At 37.2% G+C, this 22,590-nt stretch overlaps 1 protein-coding gene across 1 annotated transcript in view; it reads left to right on the top strand.

Annotated features, from left to right (window-relative positions):
* adam22 (ADAM metallopeptidase domain 22) overlaps positions 1-22,520 on the top strand; it is a gene marked incomplete at its 5' end in the record, with an annotated part of 77,498 nt that extends 54,978 nt beyond the window's left edge. Inside the window, 17 exons of the mRNA XM_079837189.1 lie at positions 3,235-3,334; positions 4,299-4,370; positions 4,452-4,544; positions 4,624-4,704; positions 5,581-5,631; positions 5,716-5,779; positions 6,153-6,258; positions 8,581-8,700; positions 8,774-8,942; positions 9,177-9,288; positions 10,386-10,476; positions 10,911-10,964; positions 11,679-11,879; positions 13,250-13,350; positions 13,437-13,503; positions 17,298-17,421; positions 20,054-22,520. Of these exons, the coding sequence (XP_079693315.1) occupies positions 3,235-3,334; positions 4,299-4,370; positions 4,452-4,544; positions 4,624-4,704; positions 5,581-5,631; positions 5,716-5,779; positions 6,153-6,258; positions 8,581-8,700; positions 8,774-8,942; positions 9,177-9,288; positions 10,386-10,476; positions 10,911-10,964; positions 11,679-11,879; positions 13,250-13,350; positions 13,437-13,503; positions 17,298-17,421; positions 20,054-20,074 (1,627 nt within the window). The 3' untranslated portion in view covers positions 20,075-22,520. The remainder of the gene's footprint in view (positions 1-3,234; positions 3,335-4,298; positions 4,371-4,451; positions 4,545-4,623; positions 4,705-5,580; positions 5,632-5,715; positions 5,780-6,152; positions 6,259-8,580; positions 8,701-8,773; positions 8,943-9,176; positions 9,289-10,385; positions 10,477-10,910; positions 10,965-11,678; positions 11,880-13,249; positions 13,351-13,436; positions 13,504-17,297; positions 17,422-20,053) is intronic.
* Positions 22,521-22,590: the final 70 nt, after the last annotated feature.

Below are 22,590 nucleotides of genomic sequence, written 5' to 3' on the forward strand. Positions count from 1 at the left end.
CTCCACTGTAAACATTTCACATCTGGACATTGACATTTCACTGTTCATGATTAAATTCATCCTGGATCTTTTTAAGTAATCGTACTATTCACAAACAGTGTTTGTCAGTGCCGAAGTGAAAAATCGAATGAACAGAGTAGCAAAGCACAACTGATAATTAGTCTTTATGCCTAAAACAGTCAGAAATGTTCACAGTGGCCGTGCAAGAAATGCCGTGATGTGAGGTGATCAGATACGTGTGATGTGATAGGTGTTTGTTCATGTCACAGTGTGCATCTGTGTGTGTTGGTTTGTCCTTATCCATGTGTTTTAATACCTTTTGCGTTTCCCCTTGTTCCCGAATGGGACAGCAGGTGAGCAGACGCTTGGCTGTGTCATGCTACTCGCTCGTGTCCTGTCGACCAGTCAGCTGCTGAGTCACTTCAGCCTCGCCCCCTCACTCCATCTAATAGCATTATGGCCTTAATTGTATTCAGTCAAGAGCGCAGTATGGCGGAAGTGCATTATGTTGGAACATTCTGCAGTTTCCTGTGTGCTCTCTTAAAGTTTTTCACTGGTTTTTAATTCGGCCGACAGCTCATAGTGGGACATGTTTCGTTTAGAGGGGATTTTTTTGGCTCCTCTCATTTTAAAGGGGTCATATCATGCATTTTTAGTCTTTTATTTTGTTCCTGATAATATCATCTAAGGTCTTTCAGTATTTTCCACCCCCTCTCTGCCCCTAAACATTTTGGGGGATGTTTGGGATCCAACATAGTTTGAACTAGCCAATAATTAAATAAAATCCTTTTTTGCAAAAGCAACAACAAAAAAACAACCCATGCCAAAATCAACACCCAGTTGGCATCCTTGTGTGGTTATAGCTAAAATTTGACAGCTAGCTGTTTTTGCAGCATAGTTTAAAACATTTTATTTTTAGAATGTGGAGGAAGTGTTTTCCCCCCGAAACATAGTATGTAACTCATTTCCCGTGATATAACCCCTTTAAACAGTTTAAAACTGTCTGCAGTCATTCACACTCAGAACAGAACGATCATGATTTCACGCTAATGCCAAATGTCATAAAGCCTGCGTGAGACACACACAGTCTACCTCCAAACACAAAATCTTTTATAATACAATCAGATATTCAGAATTATGGTGACAAAAGTGACTGACATCTGTCATCTGATATATATGTATATATGTAATGGCTTACTGACAGGACGTTAGCTGAAATTCACACCAGCACTCAGTGTGTGTTCACCCTCCGTATTGCTGTGTGCTTAGCTTCTCAAATAAGACTTCTTCTCTTCACATGTTTCGGAAACACATTTACTAGTCATTAACAGTTTTTTTTTATCAATGCAAACATTTCCACAACTCATTTGGACCTTTAAATATGTAGACGTTCATAAATTGAGAGAAAAAGTGTTGTAATCACCACATCAAGCTAAGCTCTTTCTCACTATCAGGAGAATATGGGACTATTTGGACAAAAAGTCCAAACTTCTGAGTATGAGAAAGTCCTCTGGTTCCAACATGCCCATACATATGTTGTTGTTGGGTTGTTTTTGATATATATATATATATACACATCATTTCCTGAAAGCTACAGCACACACTCACGGCTCATGTTATTAACACCAGTATCAATGGCCTTTCAGACAGACACGCTCATCTGTCTCTCCATTGATAGATGTTTTGAGGAGTTTTATTTTCCGTTCAGCCTGCATGTCCGATCTGATCCACTAACTCCAGTGTTAATGTGGCAGGATGTTTTGTGTTCTCTATTTTCCCCCTTTAAGTTTGTGTTCCTGATGTTAACAATCCTGTGAAAATGTCTGCAACACTTTAAAATTAATTACCAATGCTCAACCAGGTAAGACAAGGTGCCCTGATATTCCAGGAACACACTCAGCATCTGGTAAAAGAAGAGTAGCCACTTGTACAAGGCATAATGTGAGATATGCACTTATTGATTTGCAGCCTGCGGTTAAGGCTTCCTGAAACTGCATTGTAGCAGATTGTCACAAATTGGAATAGTGCTTACTGCTTCGGAATAACTTCTGCAGGATATTGAGGGCAGCGTCCCGACTGATACAGGCTAAGCAGCGTTCTCCTGATACTTTACAATTTGTCTGTATTGCCACACCTCTGTGTTTACATGTGGAACAATTGTGATTTACCTTGAAGGGAGGGTGTTGTGGATGGACAGATCGAAGAATGAGCAAGCAAAAGCTATGAAAGTGTCATCAGAATCAGAGAGGATTCGCCTAAAAAAAGAGTGATTTGGGTAATCTGGTCCAGAGTTTCGCAAACTGTGAAGGAACTGCAGGGGGTTTTGTGGGTTGATTAAAAGATTACAATTAATAAATCATAAATTAAAATTAAAGGATGACATTTTATTTAACCTTCCATGTGACCATTAACCAACATCAGAGAACCATAAACATGCAAATGTGTTAAATTCTGAAATATTGACTTAAAATCTCAGGGGGACTTCAAGTAAATATATAGACAGGGAATTGACAGATTCTTCCATTTTCACCCTGGTTGCTGTGGACCTTGTGTTTTGTTGTTCTTTGTGTCTGAGTCCTGCCCTCTGCTGGTCTGAATGAATCAGTCAATAGCCTCTAACCAGACTGATGTTTACATTCAGCGTGACCAGTTCACATTAAACCCATTTTCTATCCCAAGACCATAATTTTTAGAAGTAATATGCCCCATTAGAACTTTTCCACAACAGTGACCATGTTTACATGAACATTTTGATTTTGTGTCATGTAAACGTGATTTAACTTGATTGCCATAAACCAATCTGAATAATGCAGCTGGCATTTCCCTGTAATAAATAATCAGAAATGCTATACTTTTTTATTTGGGATTGGATATCCACTTGTTCATTTACATCTACACTTGCATCTAAAAACAAATCCTCTACTGGTAAGCACTTCCAGTATTTCCATAAGTGAGTAGTGGGAAAAGAATCTGCTTGTCAGTTTATTTGGATTATAATGATTTCGTGTGTAGTAAATGTGAATTATTTTCTAAATAAGGGTTAGAATACATTAATTAGAAAACAATGTGCATGTAAACGTGGTTAGTGAGTTAAGAATAGTTGCTTTTCAGTATAAGCTCAATGTGAATTTTATAGTGTTACAAACACTCATTTTTATAGCCTGTTTCAGTTGCTGTGTGAATCAAAGAAAATTAGGCATTGTGACTTAAGTGCTTTGTGGTTCTCTGTAACAGCTTCTACTTACCCGAGAGATTTTCTGACTGTAACGTGGAAGAGTTTCATGATTTCCTGAACAGTGGAGGTGGTGCGTGTCTCTTCAACAAACCTTTAAAGGTAAACCCATTCAGTTCTGTGTGTTGATAGCATTTGCTTTCCTTAGCACGTCACTAAACCCACGCAGAATCTGCACCCACAGAACTTCAAACAAAGTGCCACAAATTTCCACAGAATTGGAAAACTCTTTCACAAAGTTTCATATGTACACTTACATTAATGAAGTAAAAAAAGTGCATACTATTGATCAAAAGTGACTATTCCAAAAAAGTATATTTCAAATAATTGCTGTTTTTTTTAACTTTATAGTCAAAGAATATGAGGGGGTAATGGTTGTGGTTTCCACAAAAATATTAAACAGCAGAACTGTTTTCAACATTAATAATAATAAGAAGAAATGTATCTTGAGCACCAAATCAACCTATTAGAATGATTTCTAAAGGATCATATGACACTGAAGACTGAAGTAATTCAGCAGCGTCTTCACTGCAATAAATTACATTTTAAAATATATTAAAAGAGAAAACAGTTATTTTAAATTGCTGTTGTTTTTACTGTAAAAAACGTATTGTCAAAATGTTTACATCTTGTATGAAATATGTAACCTTGGACCACAAAACTAGTCATATGGGTCAATTTTTTTGAAAGAAATAAGCTTTCCATTGATGTAGTATATACAATTATTTGAAAAAATCTAAATATTGAGAAATTTGCCTTTAAAATGAAGTTTGGCATATTACACATATTACTACTAATAATACATTTTTGATGTATTTATGGTAGGAAATTTACAAAATATCTTCATGGAACTTGATCATTTTCTTGGCATACAAGAAAAATCGATAATTTTGACCCATAAAATGTATTGTTGGCCACAAATATACCCTTTTGACTTATGACTGGTTTTGTGGTCCAGGGTCACATATGTATATGAAATTATATGTACATGAAAGTAAGTAATATATGTGAAATAATATTAGCAATAAATTAACAAATTAATGGCGCATATAATTTTTTTCTGTAGCTCTTGGATCCTCCAGAGTGTGGAAATGGTTTTGTGGAGGCAGGAGAGGAGTGTGACTGTGGAACCCCAGCCGTGAGTGATCTTACATCAACATCATGATCACAATAATCTGACACTGCTTATGTAATCTGTTTCTTTCCTGCCTTTATGCAGGAGTGTGCTAGAGAAGGGGAGAACTGCTGCAAGAATTGTATGTTGACGCAGGGAGCCAAATGCAGCGATGGACTCTGTTGTAAAAACTGCCAGGTAGCGCTTAGTCCTACAAGAAAAATCTGCAGCCTTCTGTTTGTGTGATGTTTTAATGATTCTTGTGCTGTGTCTGTAGCTGGAGTTTATGGGTGTACTTTGTCGTGAGGCTGTCAATGATTGTGACATACCGGAAATGTGCACTGGAAACTCCAGCCAGGTGAGGGCACAACACATCCTGCAGCAGAAGAATTAATGGACTAATACAATAGAATTTGGCTGTGTTTGAAATGAAATACTAGCATACTGCACAGTATGTACTGGATATTGTATACAATTAAAAAATAAAAACCTGTATTTTTTATGTGATCACTCATTTTTAACAATAGTATGCCACATGTTGCATGCCTAAATTAGTGAGGGGAAATTTAGAGTGGTGTTCAGTTATAATCTAGAGAGGATTTTTTCGTTTTAAGGGTATGGTATGGCTTCTGGTTCATGTCAAACACATTGTATTTTTGCATACAAAATTCCTAACAGTGTGCTCTGCTGTATATTGCACATTTCTGCAAATCTAGTAGGTCATTCTATGCATACATAAAATTCACATATCCTACTAGTATATGGAACGCATAGGTGAACGTGATTTCACCAAATATACCATGTACATCTTTGTTGATCCTGGAACAACATTCCAATCAACCAATCAGATTCAAGTGACAAGTTTACAGTTTATATGAAGTTTAGGCTTACAACCAGGGCTAGGTGCTTCTATTTCAGTGTTATTCATTTCCCTTTGATTTTAGGGAGAAGTTATGAGTAGGGTTAGGTTTAGAGTTAGGATAGGGTTAGGACAAACTTTTCGGACAGGAATGTGGTTCCAGGATCAACAAAAAATGTTGATCCAAAAACATGTCTTACTTGGCAAAATCACTGTGACCAGCACTGCATATGGACTGCATAGTGCATACTACATACGTTTATAAACAATAAATAGTATGACGATATAAACATGTTCTTTTACTTTGCTGGAGAATGAAGAATTTTGAATAGTTTGTTATATTTAAAGTCTAAAACTCAATTTAATTTTTTACAGTGTCCTCCAAACCTGCACAAGATGGATGGGTACACATGTGAGAAAGATCAAGTGAGTTTTTATATATGAAATATAGTGGCAATTTATTATTTTATATTATGTAATTTTTATTGACTTCATTTGATCTCATTTCAGGGAAGATGTTTCAATGGCAGGTGCAAAACCAAGGACAGGCAGTGCAAGTACCTCTGGGGAGAGAGTGAGTGACAGTTATTTTAAATTATTTATATACAATCACAGTATTTATTTTGAATTTGCTATTCATTTTAGTTTTAGTTTTTATATGCTTTTGTAAATTTTATTGTAATTTTCATCCATTTAGCTTTAATATATTTTTATTTCAGTTTTAGTTGTAGTAATTTGATTACTTCAATGTAAACATATTTATTTAAGTTAGCTGCTAAGACAACAGTCTTTTATGTAATATATATATTTCAATTACCAATTTTTTAAAATAGTTTTAGTTAACGATAATAAAACTGGTGAGTGTGTCATCACTTACTAAAATATGTTTTTTGTTGGTGGGTGGTTCTGGTGTGATTATGATAAGTGTGATGTTTATGTTTCTAAAGAAGCAACATCGGCTGATAAGTTTTGCTATGAGAAACTCAACATTGAGGGCACAGAGAAGGGCAACTGTGGACGTGACAAAGACACCTGGATTCAGTGCAAAAAACAGTGAGTTTGACCGTCATAAGAGGTTACTAGATGAAAGTAAAAGGTAATGGGTAATGAATTTCCATGACATATGTATGTCATGTATGTGTGTGTGTGTGTGTGTATATATATATATATATATATATATATATAGGGAGTGCAGAATTATTAGGCACGTTGGTTTTCTGATCATATTTTTTTTCCAGGCAAATTTGACCAATTCCAAACCACAGTAATCCTAATAACTACTATTAATTTAGTATTTAATAATGTATAAGTGATATATAATTGTTTATGAAGGCTGGAAATGAAAAACACCTTATATTCAGGTGTGCAGAATTATTAGGCATGTTTTCTTTTACAGATAAATTGAGCCAAAAAAGAGATTTAACTCAGACTGAAAAGTCAAAAATTATTAAATGCCCATGAGAAGGAGCCTATAAAGCCTATAAAAATACCTTCTTCATGTATTTTACAACACTTCAGCTTGTGATTCTTATCTAGTGGGGGTCATTTTTTAGGATTCTTTTCCTAACTGAAGTCTCTGAGATCCTGACACCTTGCACTTCTGGAGACTCCAGGTAGGTTGCAGCTCTGGAAAATGGTGGCGCTGGAGACTAAAGGGTTCCTGATGGTTTCACACTTAATTCTTCACCTTAATTCTTAATTCTTTTGCAGTTAACAGGTGTCTTTTCTTCACCACCTGTTTTTGTCTGACCCTGCTGACCCAACGAGCATTTCACTGTCCAATGGTCATGCCTTAACTGCAATGTCTAGTATTGCATTAGTATTGCATCCTTCTCATGGGCATTTAATACTTTTTGACTTTTCAGTCTGAGTTAAATCTCTTTTTTGGCTCAATTTATCTGTAAAAGAAAACATGCCTATTAATTCTGCACACCTGAATATAAGGTGATTTTCATTTCCAGCCTTCATGAACAATTATATATCACTTATACATTATTAAATACTAAATCAATAGTAGTTATTAGGATTACTGTGGTTTGGAATTGGTCAAATGTGCCTGGAAAAAAAATATGATCAGAAAATCAACGTGCCTAATAATTCTGCACTCCCTGTATATATATTTAGACCACGTCTATTATTGATTGCTATAAGGTCGTGAAGAGAGTTTTAACCAGTATAACAAAAAAGTTTATAAAAACTGCCTACCTTACCTTTAAGTGTAATTTATAGGTAGGGTAGAAAAAATGTTTGTCCAATCATTGCATTCGGTACGAATATATAACATATGTATTCAACCTTACTTAGACATAACTGCTTGTGGTCTCAGCCAATCTAGCACTTCATCACAACTTCTCCATTCAACTAGGTTCGTCAACCATAACTCCTTCCAGGACAGCCAGGAATTGTGATTGATGATCACTTAAACTTCACTGACCATATTACTACACTGGCCCATTAGGACATTAGGTAGATTAGACCCTTCCTATCAGAGCAGGCCACACAACTCCTGGTCCAAGCTCTTGTTCTCTCCAGACTGGACTATTGTAATGTTCTTTTAGCGGGCCTTCCGGCATGCACTATCAAACCTTTGCAACTGATCCAGAATGCAGCTGCAAGGGTGGTCTTCAACGAGCCGAAGAAAGCCCACGTCACACCTCTCTACATCAGTTTGCACTGGCTGCCAATTGCTCACTCTCACGGACCTTTTCATGGACCGTTCCCACCTGGTGGGCCAATCTCAATTAGATCAGCTGAGTCTGTAGCCATTTTCAAAAAACGTCTAAAGACACATCTTTTCCAGCAGCACCTGACCAATTAAGACTAGCACATACCTATTCTATTCGTTTTTCTTATTTAAAAAAAAGACTAACTGAGACTGGTTACAGCACTTGCGTACTGTTTCCCCTTGTTGGTCTGATTGCTTTTATTGCTCTTCTCATTTATAAGTTGCTTTGGATAAAAGCATCTGTTAATTGATTAAATGTAAATGTATTTCCATACCTCCGCGCACCCTGCTCGCGCAGACATCACACGTCATCAGCGCATTTTCACATTGCTAATATTTATCAAACTGATACTGGTTGAGCTCCATCCACACACAGAATAGAATCATCATCTTTAAATCCAATACATCAGCTATCAGAATCTGTTTCCACACCCCCATGATGATAGTTGTTGATGTAGTGGCTTAAAAGAGGCTCTTCAAAATTGCCTATCCTTCCTTTAAAATCCATTCATTTCCAAGATTTGTAGAAACCCTGTGTTATAGGACTATTTTTTATTTAATTACTAGTAGTGATCAAATTTGAGTTAAGTCATTAAAGCATGTCATGGATGTGTACGATCATTTAACCTGGAACATGTGTGTGTTTTCAGGGATGTACACTGTGGATACCTGCTCTGCTCCAACATTTCTCCAGCACCCAGACTCGGAGAGTTACAGGGAGGTTTGACTTCTTTTTCTGTGGCCCAGCACAGCGCCTCGCTGGACTGCAGGTACAGTCAGAGACACTCACTTCAGGTTTCTATGTGTTGAATGAATTTCCTAAAGTAAGTGTGAATGTTTCAGTGGAGGGCATGTGCTGATTGACGGCGACACTGATCTGGGATACGTCGAGGATGGAACGGCGTGTGGGACGGATCGCATCTGCTTTAATCATAAATGCCTCCCAGTGCAGGAGTTCAACTTCAGCACGTGCCCCGGAACCAATGAAAGGGTGATCTGCTCTGGACATGGGGTGAGAGATTGAGTGTGGTGTGAACTGGGACAGTTGTGTCACCCACCGATTCAGTTTCAGCTAAAATGATGACATGAGCTTTTATAGTCTTTTTTGGTTTGAGACCAAATATGTGTTTAATACCCCTAATATGCAAATAAACGATTCACTGCATGTTCTTTTATTGTAACGACAGATTTAGTTGAAATGCTGCTTTTCATTACTGTGGTGTCTTTGTGTGTGTGTGTGTTGTAGGTGTGCAGTAATGAGCTCAGGTGTGTGTGTGACCTGGGCTGGGCAGGTGAGGACTGTAACTCCACCTCTCCTTTGAGCTACCTTCTGGTGCGTCCCACAGCCAAAACATCAGGTAAGCCAAACTTCCACTTTCCAAAAGGACTTCACAAAAAGATGATGCACAGAACCAGTCACAGTTTCACTACTCAGAGATCCTTTACCAGCACGCATTACAAAAAATGCTGATGACAGAAGACATGGTGGTTATGTGTAAAGGCCCCCAGCAAGTTGCAACAATCAGAAGAGGTGCCATTTCTGAACATATTTCATAGGTCAATTCTATAAAACAAATAATATATGTCAAAATAAGCCACGTGATGCAGTGCATTACAGCGATTTTACCACTAAGAGGGTATATACCACTATATAGAGGAATATACCACTATATTAACGCACTGAAGGATTTTATTGAATCATTTTAATTTATTTAGTAAATAGCTTATAATTTATTACATTTTACTTCAAACTAGGTTAGGACTGATAGGCTAAATGTGATGGTTCCTGTTATTAAATATGTAAATAAAAATATCAAGATATAATTTTCATTTTTCATTAGTCTGTTATTCTTCTCTTCTGTTCTGTTATCATATTCATGTTCAACAGCTCATTCACCACTCACACATTTCACACGCTTTTAATTTCTCTTTTTATTTTTCTGTTTCATTGCTTTTGTTTATATGCACTCGTTCTTTGTGGACAGGCTCATGTCTTTTGCTGGAGTGACAGTGAGTTTAGATTTGAGTTGTTGTTTGTTGGTGTTTCTTCTCTGTCGTTTTGTCGTTCACTCACCCCATTATTCCTCCGTGTTTCTGTCTGAATGAAGCTAACAGTGTTTATCTGCTGTGTTGTGTTGTTATAAACCTCGTCATATACCCTGTTTTATGGATTTGATTTGTATGGATGCCTTTAACATTGAGCCCTCCATGGAGCGAAAGAGTCATAAATCTTTATATTAATCTTTTTTCTAGTTCCTGTCTCTATCTGTCTTTATTCCAGATTGGTTTTGTCATGCGGTCAACCGGACAAAACAAACAAAATACTAACTCAAACATAAATAGGCTATGAATCATGTTTACATCCAGATTCGTTTTGCTTTGTCCAGATGATTGCAGGTCAGTGTTGTCCGCTAGTTGCCATGGTTACAGATTAAACATTCTGTTCCTCTGACAGGCGTTGTAACTACTAACATCATCATCGGGGCCATTGCTGGCTCTATCCTCGTCCTTGCACTGATTCTAGGCATTTCTGCATGGGGATACAAGTAAGTCACATGACTACAGACGTCTCACTAGCTGAAAACATTATTAAACTATAGTATTAAAAGGATAGTAATCTAATAATATAAATTCTATCATCATGTACTCATCCTCATGTTGTTCCAAACTTAACTTTTTTTCACTGAACAAAAATTTTGATTTGCAGAATCTCCAAAAGGCTCTTTTTCAATATAATTAAACTTTTGGACCTTAATAACTTCTGAAATATTCTAGAGATATTCTAAACTATTGCTTTTGTGCTCTATGGAAGAGTAAAGGTCATACATACAGTTTTGGAACAATATGAGAGTGAGTAAATGAAGACATTTTTGAGTGAACTGTCCCTTTAAACTGGAATTTTACATGCATAGATTTGTTATTTATAATGATTTTCTCTTGATGTTTATTTTGTTAATGGTTTTTTTCTCGACCCATGAAGGAGCTACAGACAGCGTCAGTATGTTGAATCTGAAGTTCACCGAAGATTCTGTCGGTTTGTCCAGCTTTCTCTTCATTTTGAGTGTGCTTTTATGTGTTGTGTGAAGGAGTGAAACGTTTTGAATTATTTCTAAGGCTGTTATTAATGCTCATACTTTCTGATTAAGGATTTGAACAATGAACGTTACCTTACATATTGCATGCATACTACCATTCAAAAGTTTGGGTACGTAAGATTTTTACATTTTTTGAAAGAAGTCTCTTATGTTCACCAAGGCTGCATTTATTAGACCGGAAATACAGTAAAAACAGTAATATTGTGATATTTCTTTTTTTATTATTATTATTTGAATACATTTTAAAATATAATTTATTCCTGTGATGCACATCATTACTCTAGTCCAGTCACATGATCCTTCAGAAATCATTCTAATATGCTGATTTGCTGCTCAAGAAACATTTCTTATCATTATCAATGTTGTACTGTGCTTAATATTTTTGTGGAAACTGATGCATTGTTTCTTTCCTGAATATAAAGTAAAAAAAACAAAACTAGATTTATTTAAAATATAAACATTAGAAATTTTTGAAACAATTTAAATGCTTTACTGTCTCCTTTGAACCGTTTAATGCATCCTTGCTGAATAAAAGTATTAATTTCTTTAAAAAAACAAAAAAAACTTTTGAAGGGTAGTGTATATATTTTCCTAAGTTATCACATTTTTGCTGGTGAACCAGTTTTCAGATCAAACTGTTTTCTGTTTGTCAGTCAAATGCCTCCGGGTGATTACGTGAAGAAGCCTGGAGACGCGGATTCCCTCTACAGTGACATGCCGCAGGGCGTGAGCTCAAACTCTGGAAGCAGCTCCAAGAAGAGGTCTGCTTACCTGTCTCACCTCCAGATCAACACCTGCTCTTTCACACCCTCTATCCCCTCCATCAGCCAAAACATCTCTCTGTTCGGCTTCAGGTGTGCTTCATCTCCATCTTCATCTTCATCGCTTTGCCTGCTCTACTAACCTACAGTGGAATGTTTACTTTAAAAACAAATAGGAAACTTTACTTTGACAGCTCAAAAGCTCATAGCATTGAGTTATGAACGTAATATAGAGACACAGATAGTTGTAAAAAAGTGACGAGTAATGTCTAATGTCTGAGAACATAGTCAGATCTCTGACCTTTGATTGTAGTCTTTTGGTATCCTAAATCTGAAAACAGTCTGAGACATTGTGATCTCTTCTGAAACTCTAGAGGAGACGCATGAGATTTATGGGGCATTTTCCTCGGGAGAAACATCTCAGAGCCAAAGTCACCATTTGTTTTGTTTAGTCTTATTACTGTCTAGGAAATACAACTGAGATTAAAGAGATCTCTTAAGGAGAGATTTTTTTATTTATAATTTAGAAGGGCTAATTTATAAGGGCTAATTCATGCTTTTAACTCTGAGCTATATTAATAAAAGTATGAAATAATTTGATTTGTTTTATTTGGCACAGACTCTTTTTTTTAAATAAAGTGTGCCAGCGTTTTTATTCAAGACGTGCAGGTTATTATTGCTTCCTTGATGGGTTCTCCGGTTTGTGCTATTTGCTCAAAATGCTGTAACTGTCTTTTTGTCTCTCTCTTGGTTATTGTTAAAGTCCTATCAGGCTCTTGTATCATTAATGCTGGGGCAGTAAGTAAGTCAGTGTCTTCATGGTGTCCCATCTCCATGGTCTCATGCTCATCTCGCTCATCTCAGTGTGTTTGTTCTGCTCATCACAGTGATGCGGATCATTCCTGCTTCACAGTATATCTCTGCAAAGTTTGAATGAATATACTGTAGTTAGAAAGAACTTTAAAGAAATACATGATGTCACTTGGATGATGGTGATGTCATTAAGGAATATGACTTTTGTTTACAAAAGATTAACAACTGAATAAAAACTGAAATTGAAGACTCATGGAAAACCTTTAAAATGATACTATAAATTACAACAATATTTGGTTTAAAGAACTTGATGTCTTAGACATTTTGATTCGAAAAAGGAAAAATTAAGAAACCCCTGCAATATTGCTTAATATATTGCCAGTTTTCCTTGTTAGACATGAGAAAAAATCCCCGTGTTCACTTCATTATGAATTTGTGATAATTAAAGCTAACTAAGATAATATGATTTCTATCTTTAATAATAGTGAGTTTAATGTTTTATCCAAAATATTAAGATAGGAAGATTAAAATGTACTGCTTAGTAGGAATGACCCATGTGACGTCTCTCAGCCATTTGTTTTCCTCATACAGAACCCCTTTAATCTCTGTAACTGCATTTCATGAACTTTTCTCTGTTCTTTGGTCTGAAGGTCTAACGGTCTCTCTCACTCTTGGAGTGAAAGAATCCCAGATGCCAAGCACATCTCTGACGTCTGTGAAAACGGACGGCCCAGGAGCAACTCATGGCAAGGTAACGCATCCATAAACGCATCAGCTCTAAATGACAGAGCTTGCATTAGCATTCATATCACATGTTCGTCTCCTCTGTCACTACAGGAAACATCACAGGTACCCGTAAGAAGCTCAAGGGAAAGAAGTTCCGTCCTCGCTCCAACTCCACAGAGTAAGAGATTCAGTATTGACATAGTGCTGTATCACATGATATCATTCTTTACCGTACAGTGAGTGATGTGAAAACATAGGGTGGATGTCAGACTTTGCATGGAGTCTTAAACTCTATGCCATGTATTAGTGCCGCAGTGTGTCCAAGATACATTTGTTCTGTGTTTATAGTAAATGCTGGTGTGTTTTGGGTGTGCATTGGTTTAATATCTGGAACGAACAGCACGCCAAAACTGACCTGCACGTCTTCATCTGTATAAACACAAGATACACTCGGATTCTGATTTCAGCTTGAGGCTTGTTTCTGCACTTGAACTCTCCTTTTTCAAACGCATGTGACAAACTGACTACAACTAAAACAAGAACAACATTCAGCTGACCTACACAAATACTACTACTTAATTTTGTAATATTTGCTTAAGTCTCAAGCAAGACATACTCAAAAATGCATTAGCAAGCGGCATCGCACTTCTGTGATGTGCTTTAGCGTTGAATAGCTTGATGGTTGTGGAAAAGGAATAGTTCGCTCAAACTCATGTTGTTCCAAACCTGAATGACTTTCTGTCTTCTGAAAGTCCCAGCCCGATCTGCCAACGATTTTTGTGGAACAAAAACAGAATCTTGACGCTTTTACTAAACTATTCAGTGACCAGAGGCTGTAAAGCCAAAAAAAGAATCATGAAAGTGGTCCATAAGACTCATGCACTATATTTCAAGACATCTAAGACCATATGAGGAAGAGATCGAAATTCTTTCTTGACTGATAGCCTTAACCTCAGTCATAGGTCTTAAATCTAATGAGCATTCACATATTCACCCTTAGTGCTTCATTGTTAACATGTATTCATTACTTCAATGAGCTTGTTGAAGTACATTGTTTAAATTAATACTTTGTTAGCTAACAGCGTACATTTCTGAAATTCATCATTTGGACAGTCACCTCTGATAAAAGATCACTCTAAATTGTAATGATGGACACATGCATTTTCTGTAAAGCTGCTTTGAAACGATATGTATTGTGAAAAGCGCTATACAAATAAATGTGGACTGAATTGAATAGAAGAATTGTTCCAGCTTGATGTCAGTGATACCAAACAACACTAGTTTGAATATATACACTACTGCTTAAAAGTTTGGGGTTGGTAAGATGTTTTTGACCCAGCCCGATCTGCCAGCGGTTTGATTTCGACCTGCAGCTCAGGCTGGAAACCTGTAAATTTTTTTATCCTGCTTCCGTTAAACAAATTTGCGGGGACCAATCGCAAACCGGCTTATCCACCTGGCGCGCTCTTGGTGGGTTTAACACGATGACGGATAGAGAAGCGATGGATCGTTGGTCTGATTGGTTGAAGGACTATCCAATTGCGTACAGAGTCATTTGAACTCTGCCAGTTGATCATGTCTGTTGTGCAGTAGAAAATACAGAGCAGACTCCCCAGACTAAAAAAGATTGAGCTTGGTCTGGTGATAGTGACCAAGTTTTTAATGGTTTTGAATAAAGTATGTTATGTTCACGAAGGCTCCTTCTAATATTATAATATGCTTATTTGGTGTTCAAGAAACAATTCTTATTTCTATCAATATTGAAAACAGTTAATCATCAATATTGGTGCTTAATATTTTTGCGGAAACAGTGATTAATTTTTGTTTGTGGGGATATGTTGATGAACAGAAAGTTCAAAAGAACAGCATTTTCATGTCTGTTTTTGTCGTTTGTATGGAAGGGAACATTTTGCTTTGTGTTCCACTGAAGAAATAAAGTCTTACAGGTTTGCAACAACATGAGAAGGTGTAAATTATGACAAATTGGACATTTTTCTGCGAACTTAGGTCAATTGGATGCTGATGTTAGCAGCTGTGTTTTATAGAGTCTTCATTTTGTTCCGTCCTCTACCAGCCACAATGCGAAAAAGCTTCATGATATCTGTGTAGCAGTCTGAGCTGCTGTCTGATCTCTCACCTGCATCTTGGACCGTAAAGAATGTCAGTGCTGCTGCTGTCTTTTACCAACTTCCTTCTTTCTCCTATCTCTCCTGTTCTTTCTCTTCTCCCCCCGCCCTTCCCTTTCTCTCTTTCTCTGTTCACCATCGCTCCTTCCCCATCCTCCTCCTGCAGGTATTTAACCCCTTGCGTCAAATCAGAGTATTATGTAACTAAATGGGTAGAAGATGTGAATAAAAACACTGAAGGACCTTTTATTAGGTACAATAACATCAGACTGCATCATATATGTCCCCTATCCATCAGTTTCCCTCCTCAGTTTTTTGTTTCCCTGACCAAATATTATTTTTCAGAGATGAGAGCTGAGCGTTAGGGTTTGAAGAGCACTCGCTGGCAGATCGTCTCAAAAACAAACATTCATTTCAACTTATTTTTTCTTTTTGATCTTCTAAACGTGTATTATTCCATTTCAACGTGTCATAAACGGCTACACTAGAAATTTAACTGCAATGTTTTTTTTTTAAAAGCAGTGCATGGACATTTCTATAATTTCAAGGATTAACATCCAGAGTTTTGTAATCATGAATCTTTAACGTTTATCCTTAGAAATCTTCCAATCATATGTCACAATATAGTCGTATAACTGACCACTTGTCTTCAAAGGAGATGGAAGGCATTTGTTATTCAGTAGATCATTTGATGTTAACATCAATAACCATGAGATGCAAGTATCCAGGAATGCCTTTCATATGATCATCTCACAAAACCAAAATCAGATTTCACCCCAAAATCAACAGAAATAAGAAATTATTTTTCACATATTTAGGCCCACATTAATGCTTTTGTTGCATTATGACATTATTTGAACATTATAAATACAAATAAAAACATTTATTCCAAAATTCCCATTGCAGTAATGCAAATAAATACATTTAATTATATATATTTTTTACTGTAAAGCAGGTATACAAATTTTTGTACTACTTTTTAATCAATTCTCATTTAAATAAAAAATACTACAGTAGTTTTTTCACTGTAATACAATTTAAAATGACTACCAATTCACCAATTATTATACTTTTTAATTTTTTTTAAAGGTCAAATATCTCAAGACTTTGGGGGTGAAATGTGTGGGAAACACAATTCCAATAATTGTAATGGTCGTAAAAATGAACCTATATATATATATATATAGCCTTTATATAATTAAATAATTATTTTTGTCTTTTGATTTTGATTTTGGACTGAAAACAAACTAGGATGTGTTTCTTTGAGATTCACTCGCTCTGTGTAGGTTCTTATATTTGTGCATCTGTGTACCTACATCAAAAGACCAAACCAGATTCATTGATTGTAGCTAAAGCTCTTGTGTTTGTATGATTTTTTGTATTGTATTCCTCCTTCACTGCTCTGTCCCTCTCACACTCAGTGTCCCCTCTCTGCATGCCGGCTGCTGCTTAACGTGTTTCGCTTTTGCACTCTATGATGTCATCAACATATGGCTACCATATTCGTTCTGATGATGATCACTTGCGTCTGTCCTGATCACCTCATCATGTCCGCCATGTTTGTAAGCCCACATGACGCCGGGTATGTTTGTTCGTTAAACATCCCAAAAGCACTATATTGTGCTTGCAGTATCTGCCCAGCTTCACTCGCCAGTAAGAGCCAGTGGGTATTTTTGTGGCAAGGACTGATGAAGTTAGTGATTTTGGATGATGGCTTGCCGTGGAAACACTCCCTCTGACCTCTTCAAGGGGTCAAAGGTGACAGCTCCATGTTTGTTCTGGATCTTGACGCTGTTAACCAGTTCACACACTTCAGTGCTAATGTCAGATCTCTCTGATCCCACAGGACGCTGTCACCGGCCAAATCGCCCACCTCTTCAACGGGCTCCATCGCATCCAGCCGGAGATACCCCTACCCCATGCCTCCCCTTCCAGATGAAGAGAGGAAGGCCAACAGACAGAGTGCCAGGGTAAGACTTACCATACGTCAGCCTCTTTTTATCGTCATGCAGCACATTGCAGGTATTCAGGATCAAAATATTTAGACGATTCCCATTATGATTTAGCTCTTTTGTTTCTCAATGGTCTCGTCTATCACACTACATTTACTACATTGTAATGTGGGATAGCAGCTACAGAAGCATAAGCATGAAATGTAGAGCTTTTACGATGGTCTGTCCACTGATCATATGAAGCACTTAGTAACAAGTAAACTAAATTCACAAAAACACTGTAAGAAAGAAGTTAAGAAGTATTTCTTACGAACATGCTTAAGAAGTTCTCAAATATTTTCTTAAAATCATCTTATTTTTTCTTCGAACAAAAATGACAGGTTTTGGTGTTATCTGAATGCATAGAAGTTATAGCCGAAGACTCGCTGTTCAAAAACACTTCAAAGGCCGTCTTTTTGCCCTGCCTGCTGATTACCGTAATATCATAATAAGCGGGCACACTTTTTTCATAGTGACTGGCTTGACAGGAGTTCAGAGGCTGGATTTACGAAAATCTTCTTAAGAAAGAAGTTATGAAAATGAATGTAAGAATGTCTTTTTTTCTTAAGAAGAAAATGACAGGCTTTGGTGTTATCTGATTGTATAGCGGTTCTTGCCAAAGACTGGTCAAATCAATAAAAACACTTCAGAGGCCTTCTTTTTTGCACTGCCCGCAGTTTACCAGAATAATCTTAATAAGCATGCACACTATTTTCATCTCTACTGGCTTGACTGGAATTCAGCAGTCTGAGTTGTGTCTTTTTGATGCTCTGTGTATTTCAAATACTTATTTTTAAAGGCACAATATGTAATTTTCGCAGCTAGAGGTCGCTTATTCAAAACAAAGGCGTAGCTTGAAGACGCCTTGATTTCGCGGGATCATGGGAGTCTTTACCTTAAAAGAATCCGATGGGACTGGGGCAGAAATCATATTCATGGATGAGCTAATGTATTAAAGATTTATTGATGTTACTGTAGTATGAAGCAGGGTGGGGCTGAAAACCGTTGGAGCGGAACAAGGCCGCTGGAGCGATTGCTATTGAGAGACAAGCGCTTATTATGCCTTATTTAGACTGAGTTAAAGGGTTAGTTCACCCAAAAATTTTAATTATATCATTAATTACCTTATAACCTTTGTTCATCTTCGGAACACAAATTAAGATATTTTTGTTGAAATCCGATGGCTCAGTGAGGCCTCCATTGGCAGCAATGTATTTTGCACTCACAAGACCCATAAAAGGTACTAAAGACGTCATTACAAAGTCCATCTCACTACAGTGGTTCTACAATCATTTTATGACGCGACGAGAATAGTTTTTGTGCGCAAAAAAATACAAAATAACGACTTTATTCAACAACTGCTTGTCTTCCGTGTAGGCCTTTGACGTGAACTCACGAAGCCCCACGACGCATGCGCGAGAATAGAGCCGGCGTTCTGACACATGACCCGGATGCGAGGAGCTTTGTTTACAAACAGAGGAAGACGTGCAGTATCTAAGCTGTTGAATTCTACATTGATCGTGCTTTAGGTCTTGGCGTAGTGGTCAAAATGGGGCTAAAGTGTGCATTTCCTGGATGCCCGAACGCCGGCGCTACGTCATGTTCTCGCATGCGTCGTGGTGCTTCGTGAGTTCACGTCAAAGGCCTACACGGAAGACAAGCACTTGTTGAATAAAGTTGTTATTTTGGGGTTTTTTTGCGCACAAAAACTAATCTTGTCGCTTTGTAAAATTATTGTAGAACCACTGTAGTGAGATGGACTTAGTAACGACGTCTTTAGTACCTTTTATGGGTCTTGTGAGTGCAAATTGCATTGCTGCGAATGGAGGCCTCACTGAGCCATCGGATTTCATCTAAAATATCTTAATTTGTGTTCCGAAGAAGAACAGAGGTCTTTCGGAGGTAAGTAATTAATGACAGAATTTTCATTTTTGGGTGAACTAACCCTTAAAGCTATTTAACAGTTAGTTTTCTGTTGATGATTGTATCCAAACAGTTGCTCACCTGTCTAATAAAACACATAATATATTAAAGCGTCTTTGGTGTTTCCATGGTTTCTACAAAATAAAACAAAACGGAAATCGAGGGTAACGCGGGTATGATGTCATTGATAGGTGACGCAGTCACAGTCTGTGTCCTGGTTAAAATCGCCAATTTCTCTGGATTTAAACATTCTTGTAAACATTTGGGATATTCTAAGTACACAAGTCAACAAAATATATAACATTGTTCTAGTGGTTTTTGGATATCCAAAAATCTTAAATATTGTGCCTTTAATGTGCCTATACATTTTAATAAGTGTATTATCTGCTAATAAGTCAATTTCAGCAACACTTGCACAGGGATGTCAAACTCAGTTCCTTAAGGGCCACAATTAGCTCCAACCCAAATGCAACACCTGGCCCATCTAATAAGGGTCTTCCTGGCAGGTGTTTTGGAGCAGGTTGGAGCTACACTCTGCAGGACAGTAGCCCTCAGGAGCAGAGTTTGACACATGTACACTAGAATATAGCTAACCTCATAGATAAAAGAATAGTGCTTCAATGTTGTGTATTTTTTACTAGCTGTTCACTAGCATGTGTTAATTTTGTCTGTGCTTGTTCTGTTTCAGCTGTGGGAAACGTCAATATAAAAGAACTCCTCGAAACTGGTCTGCAAAACTCCGTAAGGATTTTCCTCTGCTTTTGTATGAATGTGAAAATGAAACCAGTAAGAAAATAAGGAATTCAAATGGAGAAACAACGGACTAGTGAACGGAAGAATTGGGCGTGGTCTCCGATGTCTGTTCAGTATTTGTGGCATGGAGCCGTCTTACCCTGGATGTTGAGGAGTGCTGTCATTCGCAAACAGGACTCAGGAACATGATTTCATCACGATACAAACCCAGAATGGCAGCCGTGCTGAGCAGATACAGAGACAACAGCAGCCACTCGTGCCCTCATTAAACCCCGCCCCCTCTCGTGACCCCACACACAGCCTGGCCCGCCTCCAAACACATGCTGTCTTGTGATTGGTGCCCTTGTTGCCCGGTTGCAAGAAGCTCATGCAGGAGCAGGAAGTTAACTATTGTTTTGAACGCACGCTGCCACTGTAGAACCTACTGCTGTATGCATGAGAAAACATGTTTATCGATTCCTTGTAGTGTAACGATGTACAAATGTTTTAAGATCTTTCACTCAAGGGTGCCGCATGTATCGAAGGACAGCTCCGTAGGCTGGTAAGATTCAATCATGTTTGAAACATCCCCCCATGTCCCCATCACTAGAGCATCATCCGGCCCTGTTCATACGGTCACCTTTTCTCAGAGAATTTTGTACATATGTCATATAATTCAGAGCGAAATGTGAGATTGTAGTATTTTTCGGTTTTAATGTTTGGTTGTGGAGAGCGTGGCAGAACTTTTCTTCTGCTTTAGAGTTGTCTGTCCTGTGATCGTCTTCCTAAATTTACGGAATCCATCTCAAGCCTAGCGCACACTACAAGACAGAAGCGCCGTTTCATGTTTTCTGCATCCGTCCCAGGTCGTAGCAGCACATGGCAATCACCAACGCTTTTGTAATGGTCACACTTCTACTTCAGATTGAGTAGTTGAAGGTGCTATGAAAAAATTCTGATCCTATCGATCGGTTGTTGATTGGATGGAGGCTGATTTGAATGTGAGCTTGCACTCAATTGGAAGAAAGGGGCGGGGTTTAAGCTGGCTAAATGATTGGGAAAGTCTGGCTTACGTCAACAGAAAGAAGTCTGTTAAAGATCGAGTTATGACATTTTAAACATTATGTGGTCAAAAAATAATTCTATGCGATGTTACAGACAAATATGGTCGATTAGTTGTAAAGTGCTAGCGTAACAACACGAGAGAAAATGAAATGTGCAAAGTTCTGTTTTGTAACGCGTAAGAGGCCTTAGTTTGTCCCTGTTGGTGTTTCAAATGAGTTTATTTCCCCCCATATTCACAACCGAATGTAATTCTTTCATTTCCCCATCGTCATCCTCCCATGTTATATATAATTCTCTCTTAAGCGTAAGGAATGTGATTTTAGCGGATTGTTTTGGGTGCTTGGCTTTTTTGTGATACATGCTGCATTCGTAAAAACGTCAGGAACAGATTTGCGTATCGCCTATCCACCTTATTTTTTTATGTAATAGCAAAATAAAAACTTGAATGTGCAAGCAGAGATGGTCTTGGTGCAAGGCATCCGGTGTCAACCATTTACAGTTCTTTTAACAAAAACAGCCTATGTTCTAAGAATGTTTTGCTTACTTTAGCATTACGTTATGAAAACGTTATTTCTGAATGTTCGAAATCAGTTGTTCTAACTTTAAGGGAATGTTACATTTGAATGATTTTAAACAAGTAGTAACATTTACAAAAATGGAATTGAAAAAGTTCCATGAAAGATTTTGATAGCACTTTATTTACAGTCCTGTTCCCCATGTACATGATATGTACTTATTATAGTAATTAAAATAACTGGTTTATAATATTCGTAAAAATTCACAAAAGAGGACAGGTTGATGTTGCCATCATTATATAAAAGTAATAAATCATTAGAGGTTGTGAGTTAAAGTGATTAAAATAACTGGGTAATAATAACTAGGTACAAACCCTGAACCTACCCCAAACCCGCCTTATATTACCCAGACTGCACACATACCCTGTGCACATACTCTAAAATAAAGTTTGGATTACACTTTATTTTAAGGTGTCATTGTTACCGTGTATAATATTAATTAACTACTTGCACTTAGGGTTATGGTAGGATTAGGTTTGGTTTAGGGTTAGTTTCATGTAATTATGCATAAATTACTGTTATTACTATGGTAAATACATGTATATGCAACAAGGGCACTGTAAAATAAAGTGTTACCAATTTTTGTGCTAATGTTTTGAGGTGAGAACATTATTAAAGACCAGATAACGATTTGTTTTATTTTTATTAACGAACGTTTGTTCATAATTAATTATCCTAATCATAAACACTGGTTTGCAGTGCAAATAGTTTTACAGTGAACTGCACACTTTTTCTTCTATTTATTATTTAACCGATGATGATTCGGCCGTCTCTTGCATTCACAAAAAAAAAAAAAAAAATTAAATGCTTTACAATATTTAAAAATGAGGTGGATAAAACGAACGTAAGAACT

Source organism: Gobio gobio (genome assembly GCF_949357685.1).
Source record: "Gobio gobio genome assembly, chromosome: 15".
Taxonomy (NCBI): domain Eukaryota; kingdom Metazoa; phylum Chordata; class Actinopteri; order Cypriniformes; family Gobionidae; genus Gobio; species Gobio gobio.